We start from the raw sequence: 17,865 nt of genomic DNA, 5'->3' as shown, positions 1-17,865 counted from the left end.
GGAGGTTCTGCAGCAGCTGAGGTGTGTATTAGGAGGTTCTGCAGCAGCGGAGGTGTGTATAAGGAGGTTCTGCAGCAGCTGAGGTGTGTATTATGATATTCTGCAGCATGCAGAAAAAGTGCTGCCGCGAAACTTCTTGAGGATGCGGAGAAGCTTTAAGCCCTTCGGCATGATATACGTCTATATACATATAAAGAAAAATATCTGCAGGAGCATTATCAGGAAAGTACAGCGTCTTCCCTACATAAGCCGTAATGACACTGCTCCATTGAAAACCGCACAATGGAGCTCTGAGGAGAAGCAGAGAGGTCGCCTGTTTGGTTTGCAAAGGCCTTTTTTTCGATAGCGGCACTTTGAAAAGGAGGTCCTCATGTCACCTAGCAACATGCGCTGAACTTGTGTGTCTGTGAAGGGGACGCGGAGGAGGTTATGGCATATTACGTATTTCGACATGAGGATTACGGAAGGAGAGCCGTTCAGCTAATTCTATGATTACAGGCTTGTGTCATTATAGTCCTTGGCAATGACCATGGAAGTAAAGCCACAGAATGCAGCAGAGGCGCTCCAATGTTAGACTACCAGCGCCTGCACAGTAGGGGTGGCCAATAGTGGGGTGGTATATACAAGCAATATACCTTACCTAAAGAGACACTGGCCGTCAGTACAGCCAATAGCTGAGATAGGACATCGGGGAGATGTAGAAAGCGCTGCACCTCGCAAAATGTTTGGCTCTATGCCCGTCCCCCTTATATTATATAAGGAGGGGGAGATCCCACAGAAAGGCAGGACACTGCTGTGATCTTCAATAGCAGTGCGGAAGCAAAAGCAATTTACAGCATTTGAACCACAATTCGTACATACACCAGTCTCCCCAATCCAATACACAACCAGACTAAACCATTCAAATAAAAACAGGAAATGGGGAGGGGGGAGAGGGGGGGGTCAGAGCTAGCTGAAATCCCGAGCAATAAGCAATAAATAATTGCTTCTGCACTGCTATTGAAGATCACATCAGCGTCCTGGCTTTCCTCCTCATCTGTTCTGTGAACTTCATCAGAGCTGAAAACAAACATAGTGGGAAGTAAGGAAAGGGACATAACAGCAGTACAGTGCTAGCAGATTCCACAGAAAGGAGACTCCCCCTGCTTGTGAGAGAAATACATCTAGCTGTGCAACTGAATAGCGGAATAATTAGACTGACAAAGAAATTAGGGAAACAAAAAAAAAGACCGCAATTATGATTCTTCAATGACGCACAGCTGTTATGCAAACTTTTTTTGAAATGTAGATCTCAGACCAGATCCCACTTAAAGTGGGTCTCCTAATCTTGACTTTTATGACATAGCCATAAAAAGGTATGCAGTAAATGTCCAATAGGTGCGGGTTCCACCTTCGGATCTGCGCCTATGTTGAGAAGCAGACTGCTGTGAACAAAGAGGTGGTTGCGCATGCGCAGCTCTTTCCATTCGCTTCTATCTATAGGAGATTTGAAAATAGCCGAGTGAGTGCACTATTTATGTGCATATGCTATATATGTCTAATAGGTGCAAGTCCCACCTCTGGGATACACACCTATGTAGAGAACCAGACCCGGCTCGCACTGCTATGAATGAAGAGGTGGTTGCGCATGCGCAGCTTTCTCTTTTCTCTCCTACGAGAGATCTGACAATAGCTAAGTGCATTTATGTGGATATGCCATAAATGTCTGATATGTGTGGGTCCCACCTCTATGTTAACTACCGGACCCCATCTCACAATGCCATTAAAGGAGAGGTGGTGGCACATGTGCGGCGCTCTCCATTCACTCAGATAAGGGATTTGAAAATAGCTGAATGAGTGCGTTATTTATGTGGATATGCCATAAATGTCAGATACGTGCGGGACCCACCTCTGGGCTCTGCACCTGTGTTGAGAACGGGACCCATCTCGTACCGCTAGGAATGAAGAGGTGGTTGCGCATGCACAGCTTGCTCCATTTCCTCCTATGGGTGCACTAAGTGCACTATTTAGTTGGATATCCCACCTCTGGGATCTGCACTTATGTTGATTACTGGACCTCTTCTCACAAAGCTATTAATGTAGAGGTGGTTGCACATGCGCAGCTCTCTGCATTCGCTCTGATGGGTGATCTGAGTAAGTGCGCTATTTAAGAGTATACTTTAAATGTCCAGATGGGAATACTCCTTTAATGCGGTAGTTCCATTACAACAACATATCCCCTTATCCTGTGTCTGATCGGCCGGGGTCCAACTGCTGGAGCGTCCTCCGATCACGAGAACAGGGCTCCGTGTTCCCCCACTGGAATGAAGGGTGGACACATGTGGACGCGGCCACCTTATTCAACTGCCGGAAATAACGAAGCGCTTGTCTTCAGCTATCTCCAGCACTGAATTTCATGCAGTCTCACAATGGATCCCACTCAGTACCAACCTACAACAGATGTCATCCAGTTCCAATGACATCACCTCCCGACACCGACCTATGATTCAGCCAATGTGGTGACAACCCCCTGGTGCCTACATTTCAGGAAGGATTGTGAACTTTCAGAAAGAGCGTAGGCAGATTAGTAAATCTCTGCCTGGTTTAGACAATGCTCTGTTCTGGAGGAGTCAACCAAGAACCCTCTCTGCGACCCCCTAGTCGTAAAAGCAGTAAGTTGTTTCGAGGAAAATGGCAGAAAGCAAATCTACGGCTTCCCGGGTAAGAATGAGAGTTAGAGGCTTGTGTGGGTGACGTGCCATCTGCTGATATCGTCTGGATTGTGCAAAACAGTTCAATTACGCATGAATTTTAATGAAATAGATGACTGGCGCAATGTGCCAAAAAAGTATTAAAAAAAAAGAAAAAAAAAGAAAAATTACAATATTGAAAGGGAGTTATAAGGAAAAAATGCCAGGCTTCACATAAACGGACGCTTTTTCGCTTTGGGTAGTCCCTTTTTGTTGAAAGGGTCTTCTGATGGTAAGTTGGTCATTGGACCTCTGCTGGGCCCTCACCTACTATGTATCACTCATTATACTAGTACCTTCTTTCATGGCAAGTCTCTGTATCTGCAACTACCTACAGTGCCTCCGCAGGAGAAATTAAGTATTACACAGCTTCCAATAATTTCAATGAGCACCTTGACATGCCAGGTCCTCCAGAGTTCCTTGCTCATGCTATGGTGTCAGTGTGTTCTTCACCCTCAGAATAAAACATCTCTAGTATATATCAAGCTGAATTCATACAAGCTCCTGGTTCATATGGCACAGAACTCCACTAGAGCATCCTTTAGGCCTATGCAGTGCCTTGCAAAAGTATTCACCCCCTTGACTTTGTTCGTATTTTGTTAAATTACAGCCTTAAGTTCAAGGTTTTGTTAATCAGAATTTTATGTGATGGATCAGAACACAATAGTCTAAGTTGGTGAAGTGAAATGAGAAAAATATATAAATAAAACTATTGTTTAGAAATAGAAAACAGAAAATGGGCATGTGCGTATGTATTCACCCCCTTTGTTAGGAAGCCCATAAAAAGCTCTGGTGCAACCAATTACCTTCAGAAGTCACATAATTAGTGAAATTATGTCACCTGTGTGCAATCTAAGGCCTCTTTCACACGAGCGTGTCCGGATTTGGTCCGGATGCGTCCCGATGCATTGCGGCAAACTCGCGCGAGTAGGTACGCAATTGTAGTAAGTTTGTATCGCGCGGGTGCAATGCGTTTTGCACGCGCGTGATAGAAAAAATTGAATGTGGTACCCAGACCCGAACTTCTTCACAGAAGTTCAGGTTTGGGTTCAAGGTTGTGTAGATTGTATTATTTTTCCTTATAACATGGTTATAAGGTAAAATAATAGCATTCTGAATACAAAATGCATAGTACAATAGGGCTGGAGGGGTTAAAAAAAAATTATAATTATTTAACTCACCTTAATCTACTTGCTCGCGCAGCCGGCATCACTTCTGTCTTCATCTGTGAGGAATAGGAACTTTGATGACGTCACTACGCTCATCACATGGTCAGTCACATGATCCATCACCATGGCTGCGCGAACAAGTGGATTAAGGGGAGTTAAATTATTTTTTATTTTATTTTAACCCCTCTAGCCCTATTGTACTATGCATTCTGTATTCAGAATGCTATTATTCTCCCTTATAACCATGTTATAAGGGAAAATAATAAAGATCGGGTCCCCATCCCGATAGTCTCCTAGCAACCGTGCGTGAAAAATCGCACCGCATCCGCACTTGCTTGCAGATGCTTGCGATTTTCACGCAGCCCCATTCACTTCTATGGGGCCTGCGTTGCGTGAAAAACGCACAAAATAGAGCATGCTGCGATTTTCACGCAACGCACAAGTGATGCGTGAAAATCACCGCTCATGTGCACAGCCCCATAGAAATGAATGGGTCCGGATTCAGTGCGGGTGCAATGCGTTCAACTCACGCATTGCACCCGCGCGGAAAACTCGCCCGTGTCAAAGGGGCCTAAGTGGCACATGATCTGTCATTGCATATATAAACATTTTTGAAAGGCCCCAGAGGCTGCAACACCTAAGCAAGAGGCATCACTAACCAAACACTGTCATGAAGACCAAGGAACTCTCCAAACAAGTAAGGGACAATGTTGTTGAGAAGTACAAGTCAGGGTTAGGTTATAAAAAAATATCCAAATCTTTGATAATCCCCAGGAGCACCATCAAATCTATCATAACCAAATGGAAAGAACATGGCACAACAACAAACCTGCCAATAGACGGCCACCCACCAAAACTCACGGACCGGGCAAGGAGGGCATTAATCCGAGAGGCAGCACAGAGACCTAAGGTAACCCTGGAGGAGCTGCAGAGTTCCACAGCAGAGACTGGAGTATCTGTACATAGGACGACAATAAGCCGTACGCTCCATAGAGTGGCCAGAAAAAAGCCATTACTTTCAGCTAAAAACAAAAAGGCACGTTGTCAGTTTGCGAAAATGTATGTGGGAGACTCCCAAAATGTAGATTGCTCTGGTCTGATAAGGCTAAAATTTAAATTTTCGGCCATAAAAGAAAACACTATGTCTGGTGCAAACCCAACACATCACATCACCCAAAGAACACCATCCCCACAGTGAAACATGGTGGTGGCAGCATCATGCTGGGGAAATGGGACTGGGAAACTGGTCAGAGTTGAGGGAAAGATGGATGGTACTAAATACAGGGATATTCTTGAGCAAAACCTGTCCCACTGTGCGTGATCTGAGGCTAGGACGGAGGTTCACCTTCCAGCAGGACAATGACCCCAAACACACGGCTAAAGCAACAATTTGGTTTTAAGGGGAAACATGTGAATGTGTTGGAACGGCCGAGTCACAGCCCAGATCTCAATCCAATAGAAAATCTGTGGTCAGATTTAAAGATTGCTGTTTACAAGTGCAAACATCCAACCTGAAGGAGCTGGAGCAGTTCTGCAAGGAGGAATGGGCAAAAATCCCAGTGGTAAGATGTGGCAAGCTCATAGAGACTTATCCAAAGCGACTTGGAGCTGTGATTGCCACAAAAGGTGGCTCTACAAAGTGTTGACTTTAGGGGGGTGAATAGTTATCACATTGACTTTTTCTGTTATTTTGTCCTTTCTGTTGTTTGCTTCACAATAATAAAAAAAAAAATCATCTTCAAAGTTGTGGACATGATCTGTACATTAAATGATACAAATCTTCAAACAATCCATGTTAATTCCATGTTGTGAGGCACCAAAATATGGAAAAAGTCAAGGAGCGGTGAATACTTTTGCAAGGCACTGTATATGGGTGGTGCACCTCCTTGTATCTATATGGATAGCGTGTTTTGCTGCACTGTCTCTTACACAGGCATCCCACAAAAACAATATGGGCGCCTATAGACGACATAGACCACTGTGTGCCTACGGAGGTCAAAAGCAAAATGAATAGATCCTGTGCCTTTGAATCAATCTCGAAAAGTAAAATCATTTTCCTAGTTGAAAACTTTTCTGCTAAACTAGGTGACAACTGTAATGCCACTATTACAGTCTGACATCCCACAGTCTGACAACCTTCTGATCTTTGTCATGTGGACCATTGCAGGACTGTCCAACCAATTAGAAAAGGAGCGAGCATGCATCAAAGGGGACTTTTCTTCAGAGGCTTTCCCTTGCAGAAAAGGAGCAGGCCTTACAGGAGCAAATTTTCCTAATTTAAAGGCTATGTACACCTTTGGGGGCAATTTTTTTTATTATTGCATTATACTTATTTTGAGCTAAAAATCATTTTTTCAATAGGTCTTTATTAACGATATGGAGCCCTTTTTCTGTACATAGCCGAGATGCTCTACTAGCTGCCTGTGGATTTTTTGTCTTTTCCGTCATCTGAGGAGAAGAGGGGCTCCTTATCTCTGCTTTCTTACATCAGAAACACTCATTAAAGCTCAATCCTCATCTTACTGATAAGAATCTGGCTTAAATAAGTGTTTATCACCTCTAAGTAGTTTAGAAATAAGGGTAATTAAATGACCGGCATAAAGTGAAAGTAACAATTACAGTTAGGCCTCTTGCACACAAAACGTATTTTCTTTCAGTGTCCGTTCCGTTTTTTTTGCTGACCGTATGCAGAACCACTCTCTTCAATGGGTCAGCAAAAAAAACTGAAGTTACTCCGTGTGCATTCCGTTTCCGTATGTCCGTATTTCCGTCCCGCAAAAAAATAGAACATGTCACGGACAAGGATAGTACTGTTCTATGAAGGGCCAGCTGTTCCGTTAAGCAAAATACGGAATGCACACGGATGTCATCCGTTTTTTTTTGCGGCCTTAGAAAAACTGTTAACCCTTTGTGACTGAACAGCCCAATATTTTTAATAAAGGCCAATTGAAAATATGATTTTTAGGCAAAAATAAGTTAAATGCAAAAATTTTTTTGACTACAAATGTGTATATAGCCTTTAAATCCGGAAAGGAAAATTGCCATGGAGAATATTGGTTGTCACACAGTTTTCTTACAAACCAAGGACTTCCACATACATAGAGTTTTCTTTGAAGCAGAAGGATTGTCCCCATGGCCAGAGTTTGCACAGTTTTTCTCCCCGAGTAATTTTGACATTGTAAGAACCATATCCACAGCCACACGGAAACATAAAAGCTGCTCATACACAAGTGCACACAAGGCAAATACCAGTCCCCAGCACACACACAATGCAACTGATCCATATCACGGCCTAGGCAGAGGAGGACTGTGGCGTATCAGTGAACATGGCAGGATCATTCCTTTTACTTTCTTTGTTCTGCGATGTGTAATAGTAGAGGGTGAAACACAACAACAGAAAGCGCAACTCCTCTTTTTGGCAGTGAGGACACATAAAACCAAATGTTTACATTGCTTCTTGTTAGATGTGAAGTGAATGTCATCGTGCACCACAGCTTTATAAACAATATGCCAGTATATAAAACTGCCACGCCAGGCTAGCCTGGTATTTGTCTGAACTACAATACCCAACATCCACCACAAAAAAAAGCCCCCCGTTCCTTGATACAGGGGCAACTGCGACTGACATGTTCTGGGGTTTCCGACGCGGACGCCCATTCTGGGGCATCTCAGAAACACATGTTTTGAGGCGTTTGACTAACATGTCATCAGAGCACCTGTGGCGGTTGTACCGTTTTGGGAGCACCTGTGGCGGTTGTACCGTTTTGGGAGCACCTGTGGCGGTTGTACCGTTTTGGGACCATCTGTGGCGGTTGTACCGTTTTTGGGAGCATCTGTGGCGGTTGTACCGTTTTGGGAGCATCTGTGGAGGTTGTACCGTTTTGGGAGCATCTGTGGAGGTTGTACCGTTTTGGGAGCATCTGTGGAGGTTGTACCGTTTTGGGAGCATCTGTGGCGGTTGTACAGTTTTGGGGGCATCTGTGGCGGTTGTACAGTTTTGGGGGCATCTGTGGCGGTTGTACAGTTTTGGGGGCATCTGTGGCGTTGTACAGTTTTGGGGGCATCGATGGCAGATGTACAGTTATGGGGGCATCGGTGGCACCTGAACAGTTATGGGGGCATCGGTGGCACCTGAACAGTTATGGGGGCATGGGCGGCAGTTGTACAGTTATGGGGGCATGAGCAGCAGTTGTACAGTTATGGGGGAATGAGCAGCAGTTGTACAGTTAAAGGGGCATCGGTGGCAGTTGTACAGTTATGGGGGCATCTGTGGCGTTGTACAGTTATGGGGGCATCGGTCACACCTGAACAGTTATGGGGGCATGGGCGGCAGTTGTACAGTTATAGGGGCAACGGTGGCAGTTGTACAGTTATAGGGGCATCGGTGGCAGTTGTACAGTTATAGGGGCATCGGTGGCAGTTGTACAGTTATAGGGGCATCGGTGGCAGTTGTACAGTTATGGGGGTATCAGTGGCAGTTGTACAGTTATAGGGGCATCGGTGGCAGTTGTACAGTTATAGGGGCATCAGTGGCAGTTGTACAGTTATAGGGGCATCGGTGGCAGTTGTACAGTTATAGGGGCATCGGTGGCAGTTGTACAGTTATGGGGTATCAGTGGCAGTTGTACAGTTATGGGGGTATCAGTGGCAGTTGTACAGTTATGGGGGCATCGGTGGCAGTTGTACAGTTATGGGGGCATCGGTGGCTGATGCACAGTTATGGGGACAATATGTAAAGAAATATTGAAGCACTGAAACACAAGATTGTTCCATTGTGACATATACATCGTGTTATTAAACCCAATACGATGTAACACAGTGAGATACAACAAAGTATCGTTTTACACACAATTTGGCACAAACTCTCCCTATTCCCCTGCGGTGTATCTGGGAATCCTGCGCCCCCCTATACGCCTAGGTTTATGGATAGCTGGAATCTCCATGGACGCCTATATCGGCGAATTGCAGCTCACCTTACTTGCCACAGAAGCTCATGACGTACGGCTACTAAATGATACGGGTTTGAGCAAATCCAGGGCCGGCGAAGCTGTGGGAGACATGGAGCCGAATCCAAGCAGGAGGGAACACACACAAAGGGCGACATTAAATATTAACAGTGAGACTCACCTGCACGCTGCGACCTTGACAGTCCCCGAGATGAACGCTGAATGAGTCAGGTCTAGCCCTGTACATGATTCCGTCTGTAACGTGGAAGGGACTCCTGCAGTTTAACTCTCGCCTACCCTGTCCGCATAGACACAGGAGAGGGCTGCATGGTGGATATCCCCCCTCCCTCCCTTCCAATCCAGATAAAGCAGATAATGGATGCGGCGGCCGTCAGGACAACGTGTACACTTGTGAACGACCGCTCCGTGCTCGGCTCTCTGTGTACAGACGCCGGGCCTTTGACGGATTAAGCACGCGCGATGTTAAAGTTACGACAGCGAGGGAACAAGTATCCCAAAATAGTTGTGGCACGTCGGGAAAAGCAAAGCCGAGCAGTGCCATGACAACCGGATCTTACACAAAAAATAGGATCCACCTACATATCAGTCATTGTTCGCGTTCACTTACAGCTTCCATTCATTAGGCATTTTTTTTTAGCTTTTTTTTAGTTTTTTTTAATAGAAGCACGAGCCACTCTGTAATTACATTAATAGGTTGGGATTAATTCAACACTTATCAATTTGTCAATCATCATTTGTAGCTGTAGCCAAGGGCAGGGGCGTAACTCCCCAGACTTGTAAAAGGGGCCCGCCAAATACACCGCGCAACAATGATTTTGCTACTGAGAGAAAAACATGTGATTTATACTAAAATGAGCGCTCAGATTCCAAATATGAACTCGGAATTTGCCTGACGCGTCTAGATTTTAACCACTTAAGGACCCTGGGATTTTCCATTTTTGCCTTTTCGTTTTTCACTCCCCGCCTTCCCATAGTCCTAACTTTTTTAGTTTTACAATCACATAGTCTTATGAGGGCTTATTTTTTTTCGTGACAAGTTGTACTTTCCAATGGCACCATTTACGGTTGCATACCATGTAGTAGGAAGTGGGAAAAAAATTCCAATTGGGGTAGAATTGGGAAAAAACACAATTCTGATAAAGGTTTTTATTTTATTTTTTTACACTGTACACTATGCGGTAAAATTTACCTGTTATTTTCATTCTCCAGGTCAGTACGGTTACAACGATACCACACTTGTATATCATTTATTTTGCGTTTTAATACCAAAAAAAAAAATTTAAACCTTTGAGGAATTTTATTTTTATTTTTTATAACCGTATTCTGACCCCTATTACTTTTTTGTAGTTACGTGTATGGGGCTGTGTGAGGGCTCATTTTTTGCGGGACGATCTGTTCTTTTCAGTGATATCAATTTGAAGTGTGTGCGACCTTTTGATCACTTTCTATTAAAAAAATGATTGGGTAGTTGAAGTGACAAAAAATTGCAAATTGGCTGTTTTATTTTTTTTTTCTCGTTACGCCATTTGCCGTATGCCATTAATATTGTTATATTTTGGGCATTTTCACTCGCGGCGATGCTCATGATGTTTTTTTTTGTTTAAGTATTTTTATTTTAAGGAAAGAAGGGTGATTTGAACTTTACAAAACCTTTTTTTTTACTTTTTATTTTTTTAAGTCACCTTGGGTGACAATACCTATTGTGTTCATTGAGGTCTATATAGACACCATTGAACACTTCACTTGCACTATACCAGTGATGGTGAACCTTTTAGAGGCCGAGTGCCCAAACTGCAACCCAAAACCCACTTATTTATAGCAAAGTGCCAGCACGGCAATTTACCCTGAATACTACAGTTCAGTATAGTATATCCTCTATGTACTTTATCATTTAACTATAATAGCCTGCCTACATTCAGTGCGCTGCCTGTGCCATTTATAGTGCGCCCTGTGCTGTTCATAGTGTGCCTGCGCTGATGAATGGCAGGAAAAGTCTAAGGTATATTGGTAGACCATAGACTTTTTCCAGAGTGCGGGTGCCCACAGAGAGGGCTCTGAGTGCCGCCTCTGGCACCCGTGCCATAGGTTCGCCATCACTGTACTATACCAATACAATGCTGCCACCTAGTGGCCTGTATTGGTATAGTCATCTAATAGGCACCGAAGCCTGCTCGAGGCTTCAGCCTATTAGATCAATGTAACAGGTTCCACGATCTCAGCCGGAGATGCCGTGGTCACATTTGAACACGGCATCTGAAAGGGAAAATGTATGGCTGATAACATACATGTGCCGCGGGTCTCTGCTATTTAAAATAGCAGCAACCCGGCGGCTATGGCGCCCGCTACACGTACGAGCAGGCGCCATGTTTGGGGACCGGACTTCATGCATGTACGGCGGAGGTCCTTAAAGGGTTAAGTTATACATGCAAAGCCTATTCAGTTATAATATTAATGCATTATATTGGAGATATGCCAATGGACATGTCCAGACCTGTTCAGATGCACTTAGGCTGATTTCAGCAGTAAGTATATAAGGCAAGCTGGACAGATTTTGATAAAGTGATCTGTTATAGTGCTATCAGTTTTGAAACTAAAGATGGATAAACGCAAATGTGTTAACGATCCAGACAATTTCTGCTACATATGTGGCAAATACACTACTTATGAATCTGACAAAGCGAGTGCGTCTTGCAGCTTGGGATGCATTTGTGCTAGTAGTGCAGAACTTTCTTGGGAACAGACGAGCTGCAAACTATGCTGAATTAGTAGATAACATGCTTACAGCAGATGAACAACTTGGCTGCCGAATGTCATTCTTACATTCCCATCTTGACTTTTTCCCACCCAATTTGGGACACGTAAGTGACGAACATGGAGAGCGGTTCCATAAAGATGTTTCTACAACAGAGAACAGGTATCAAGGCCGCTGGAATCCCAACATGATGGGGGGACTACTGCTGGTTTTTGCAACGGGAAAATATGACCGTTCGCAAAAGCAGATGCCTGAAGCACTTTTAACAGTACTGGGCTTTGCTCAAGTAAGACTTTTAAACTGAAAAAACAAGACTTTTTGAAATTTTGATATTCCATTACATTTTCATACACTGTTTACTACGCAAACTTTGATGTAGATCAGGTAATTGTTGGAGTAAAACTCGTTCTGTTCAAAATTATTCAATGCTTTCCAAGTGCTTAATTCATTTAGGCATAGCAAAATTTTGTGGCGTGTTACAACAATTCTGACTTCGGATTTGTAATCTGCACTCTATTTAGTATAGGACAAATAATTTTTGCCCATTAGCAGATGAAAAGTTTTTTTGTTGTTGCGCGGTGTTATATGTCACGTACAGTACCAGCGTCTTCCTACTGTACATGGTAAAGGGGCTAATGGGGCCCATTCTCAGGCCAGGTGCAATGGCCACCTCTGCTCTCACTGTAGTTACGATACCAGTTTGTTTTTAAAGGGGTTGTGCCAAGATTTAAACTTATTTGTCAGATCAGTGGGGGTCCGAAAATAGCCAAGTGCTTTCCCCTTAGAAATAAATAGGAGCGGTGGCCGCGCAAGCACGGTGCACTCCCATTCATTTGTATGGGAAGAGCGCTTGGTGGTGGCCGAAACCCGGGAAACCCAGGGTCCTCCAGCCAACGCTCTCTCTGCTCCATTCTCGGCGTAGATGCAGGTCCCAGAGGTGGGACCCACACCGATCAGACAATGGGAGCATATCCTAGCAATATGCCCCCCTTGTCTGTGATGGGACAACCCATTTAAAAGGGGTATTCCTATCTCATACATTGTGGATTATCGCTAGGATATGCCATAAATGTCAGACACTGGCAGGCCCTACCTCTGGGATCCACTCCTATCTCCAGGATGGACTCCATGAAGTGAAAAGAGAGCAGCCATGCATGCACAGTAGGGTGTTTCATTTTTTCAAAGATGCAATTTTTATATGAGTTTGCTTACGCCCAGATTTGCCAAATTTGATGAAGATTGGATAATATTTAGGGGTTGCACAAATTGATCACTTTCATAGAAACTCTCCTGTACCTAGGAGGTTGGTCTAACAACAACTTCAGTTTCAGGATCCCAGGGGCTCTGCATCAAGCAAGGTGGATGGCAAAGGCAATATATGCACTTAAAATTGTCCTCTTCACTAAACAGTTGAATATTCCTCAACGAGAATTGAAAGGAATGAAACGGGTTGCACATTTTGTCAGCCTCATATATGTTTGCTTTTTGCACGAGGCAATTGTAAATCGATGGGCTCTAAAGAATGATTTGGATATGCTACAGCTTCTGAGCACTTACCCAGATGCAGACGTAAAAAAAAGTGCTCTCACAGTTGCTAAGAGACACCTTTGTGCCGGTCTTTTCTTCTTTATTGTAAGTTTTGGGACGCCTCCCCATCGACTCGTGCACCGCACATATCTGGCAGTGCCGACCCTTCTCTACAAAAGACCTTTGGTATCTGTCAGAAACAAATGTGGGATTGGCTTTTTTGGACGAACATATTACTCAGGCTGTTAAGGAAAATATGACAATTTTTTTTTAAACCAAACCTGCGAAGAAAAAGGAAATGAAAGGATTAGAGGGTAAAAACCTAGTTTTTGAAGGAAAAGACCTGAGCTGTTTTGTTACGAATAAAACAAAGACGTTCTTTGAATTGTTTGGGATACACGACGTGACAATACTGCAGTGATTCTCTAAGTAGCCATGTGAACGCTCTTAAGGTGGTCAATGATACCGCAGAAAGAGGAATTGCGCTGATAAAAAATTTAACAAATCGGTCAGGGACGAACGAGAAAAACGATTCTTGTTGAGGGTAGTCGAGCATCACAGAAAAGTCATCACCAAGCTAACAAAAGAAGGGATTGAATCATTCAAAGTTGATTAATATAACATGTTTTGCCAATCATACTACCTATTAATCTTAGTGTCTAGTTTTAATATTATTTTAAGTTTGTGATTTCTAGTTTTCCCAATAAAAGTAATTAACATTGAAAAATCATATTTTTTGCCTACTTTTACAAAACTCATAAAAGTGTGCAACCTCTAAATATTATCCAATCTTTTACATCACTCAGACTGGGCTTAAGCAAAGTCTGCAAAAATTTTACATTTTTTATATTTTCCATTACAAAGTGAAACACCCTAATGCGCAGCCACCTTCCGTTCACCGCTGGAATGAAGAGGTGGCTGCGCATGCGCAGGGCGTTCTCCATTGACCGCTATGGGAGTGCTGGCTTTTTTTGGAACTTTCATAGCAGTGAATGGAGAGCACGTGGCGCATGCGCAGTGCCGCTCTCCTTTACTTCAGGGAAGCCGCACCTATCTGACATTGATGGTATATTCTCAGTATATGCCGTCAATTTCACGGAGTGCGGAGTCATTTTTGAGGGGGAAAACAGCCTCTTTAAATAAGATTTTATAGTGAGTTTTTGGCTTAATTTTGTTGTAACTTCCGTTTCTGGTGCCACAACTGATCAGATGGGGTACCAGGCATCGGAACGCCACCAATCTAACATTGATTAACTATCCTGAGGATAGATAATCAATATCTAATTCCCGAAAAAATCGTACATTTATTCAGTCATAGATTTGAAGAGGATATGAAAACAATATCCTGATACAAGGTTGTTCCAACCTTAGCCATGTATGGTACTTTCAGGATACCTCCCTGTACACATTAGATAGCCAGCAGGTTCCTTCACCTTAGATTCCTTCCATCATGACTAGAGGCACACCGTTAGGGTGTGGGTCAGAAGACCCCTCAATCCTAAAACAGGAGAACTTTAGTGGCTCATTTCCATCTGGTATACAGGTAGGGGTGCATCGCCAATGAGGCAAGGTGAGTCGATTGCCTCAGGTAGCACCAGAAAAGGGACAAGTAGGGGGCAGCAGAAAGGCCTCAACTTTATCGCTAAATTAACCAGTATGTTTTGTAGCACTATAAGTATGCCTTTAAACAGTGAGGCTGGAGGGTAGGGGTTAGGTTGAAAATTTCAGTTTTCACCTCAGGCAGCAGAAAGGCTAGGTGCACCCCAGTATACAAGAGTTGTTTGCCGTCTACACCATCTTACTTCTCACGTGGACACATGTACAATGTTGGTGGACATGAAGTCAACCTGACCAGGAGCCCCCACTTCATGGGTGCTATAGCAGTTGCCTGAGCAGGTATTACTGCCCATGAACATGGTCCATCTGCTGGCATGTTCATAGCTAGGGTGTATTATTGAGATCATGGCATCATAATTCACAGGGGGCCTGTAATAAGTGCTGTAAGTGGTGGGTCCCTTTAATTAGTCACCCATCATTGCTCTCATATTGAAACCTGAGGAGCATTCCTTCTGCACTGCCTCATTGTTTTGGTTTGAGACCAGTCAGCAGTGCTGCTCCTGCATTGCTGGAAGGTCAGCAGTGTCTACTACGCCGGGTGTCTGTCACTTCTCACTCTGCTATGTTCCACCAGCTATGTAAATTGAAGTGGAAACTTCTGAGTTATGAACGTCAAGTCTTCGTAATTCCTAGTAGCATCAAGACTGCTGTTCTCCCCTGCACCTGACAACCCCGCCGTCCTCCCTTGCTCAATCTTACTGGCATCGAAACTATCAAAAGAACAAGCTTAATTGACCATAGTCTGTAAAAGCTTCCATGACATTCCTAAGGATTCTCCACATAAATCTTTAAATGGTTTTCCAGGTCTTTTAAACTGAACTATCCTCAGGATCGGTCATAAGTGTCTGATCGGTGGGGGTCAGACACACGGGACCCCTGCTGTTTGAGAAGGTCCCTGTGAGTGCTCCAGCTTTCGCCATGCTTAGCAAGCACAACGGCGTACACCGTATAGTGGCTGTGCTTGGTATTGCAGCTCAGCCCCATTCACTTCTATAGGGCCGAGCTGCTCTTAGGCCATGTGACCAATGAACACGTCGTCACTGGCCTAGGAAAAGTAGTTATATTCTTGTACATGGGAGGCAGTATTATAGTAGTTATATTCTTGTACATCGGAGGCAGTATTATAGCAGTTATATTCTTGTACATCGGAGGCAGTATTATAGCAGTTATATTCTTGAACATCGGAGGCAGTATTATAGCAGTTATATTCTTGAACATCGGAGGCAGTATTATAGTAGTTATATTCTTGTACATCGGAGGCAGTATTATAGTAGTTATATTCTTGTACATCGGAGGCAGTATTATAGTAGTTATATTATTGTACATCGGAGGCAGTATTATAGTAGTTATATTATTGTACATCGGAGGCAGTATTATAGTAGTTATATTCTTGTACATCGGAGGCAGTATTATAGTAGTTATATTCTTGTACATAGGAGGCAGTATTATAGTAGTTATATTCTTGTACATAGGAGGCAGTATTATAGTAGTTATATTCTTGTACATAGGAGGCAGTGTTATAGTAGTTATATTCTTGTACATAGGAGCAGTATTATAGTAGTTATATTCTTGTACATCGGAGGCAGTATTATAGTAGTTATATTCTTGTACATAGGAGGCAGTGTTATAGTAGTTATATTCTTGTACATAGGAGCAGTATTATATTAGTTATATTCTTGTACATAGGAGTAGTATTATATTAGTTATATTCTTGTACATAGGAGGCAGTATTATAGTAGTTATATTCTTGTACATAGGAGGCAGTATTATAGTAGTTATATTCTTGTACAGAGGAGCAGTATTATAGTAGTTATATTCTTGTACATAGGAGGCAGTATTCTAGTGGTTATATTTTTGTACATAGGAGGCAGTATTATAGTAGTTATAATCTTGTACATAGGAGCAGTATGATAGTAGTTATATTCTTGTACATAGGAGGCAGTATTATAGTAGTTATATTCTTGTACATAGGAGCAGTATAATAGTAATCACACTCTAAATTGAATTCTGAGCGGCACACTCCACGTCTCTCCTCTAATTCCCCGGAATTGCAGATCCCACACTGTTCTCCTCTAATACCACGATCTCAGCGGTGCACAAGCCCAAACAAAAATTAGTCCAGGACAATAATCTTCTTTGTAAAAAGAAAGCGGGCGGCACTCACCATTGTGAAAATATGAATATTCCTTTATTGCCACATATAGGAAGACACAGCGATGGCCGTTTCGCGCAATATGCGCTTCGTCAGGCTGCTACAGGTGTGTGCACCTGCACTCCACCTCTTAAAGCACTTCACGTCAAAGCATCAGCTGTGCAATCAGTGACGCCCTCCTGGTGCTGATACACATTGGTTACATTTAAAAACAAACTGCTACATTCAACATATTTGTCACAGAGCATTTATATAAGTTACAACAAAACACTGTAATCCAATCTATCATTTAGGCCTGGGTTTCCTGTTGCCTGCGTCCGCAATATCCATCGCGCTTCACACTGCAACAATTGGCGATGTCTATCTCCTCCATTAAAAGGAAGAGGGACGGACTCAATATGGTGAATGGACTGCTGAGGACTGGGGCAAAGTCATATTCTCCGATGAAGCCTCTTTCCGATTGTTTGGGGCATCTGGAAAAAGGCTTGTCCGCCATTCATGTGTGGGGTTGCTTCTCATCCAAGGGAGTGGGCTCACTCACAATTTTGCCCAAAAACACAGCCATGAATAAAGAATGGTACCAAAACACCCTCCAACGGCAACTTCTTCCAACAATCCAACAACAGTTTGGTGAAGAACAATGCATTTTCCAGCACGATGGAGCACCGTGCCATAAGGCAAAAGTGATAACTAAGTGGCTCGGGGACCAAAACGTTGACAATTTGGGTCCATGGCCTGGAAACTCCCCAGATCTTAATCCCATTGAGAACTTGTGGTCAAACCTCAAGAGGCAGGTGGACAAACAAAAACTCACTAATTCTGACAAACTCCAAGAAGTGATTATGAAAGAATGGGTTGCTATCAGTCAGGACTTGGCCCAGAAGTTGATTGAGAGCATGCCTAGTCGAATTGCAGAGGTCCTGAAAAAGAAGGGCCAACACTGCAAATACTG

General features: G+C 43.4%; 1 protein-coding gene across 12 annotated transcripts in view; it reads right to left on the bottom strand.

Annotated features, from left to right (window-relative positions):
• The window catches only part of NEDD4L (NEDD4 like E3 ubiquitin protein ligase), a 382,390-nt gene that overhangs the window by 103,478 nt on the left and 261,047 nt on the right, over positions 1-17,865 (bottom strand). Inside the window, exon 1 of one of the 12 annotated variants that reach the window (XM_040421068.1) lies at positions 9,026-9,184. The exons of the other annotated variants lie outside the window; for them this stretch is intronic. Within the exon in view, the coding sequence (XP_040277002.1) occupies positions 9,026-9,091 (66 nt within the window). The 5' untranslated portion in view covers positions 9,092-9,184. Of the gene's footprint in view, positions 1-9,025; positions 9,185-17,865 lie in introns of those variants that run through there. 12 annotated transcript variants of the gene reach the window in all.

Source organism: Bufo bufo, chromosome 2 (assembly GCF_905171765.1).
Source record: "Bufo bufo chromosome 2, aBufBuf1.1, whole genome shotgun sequence".
Taxonomy (NCBI): domain Eukaryota; kingdom Metazoa; phylum Chordata; class Amphibia; order Anura; family Bufonidae; genus Bufo; species Bufo bufo.
Note: the sequence above shows the minus strand (reverse complement) of the source record. Positions and strands in the feature narration are given on the sequence as shown.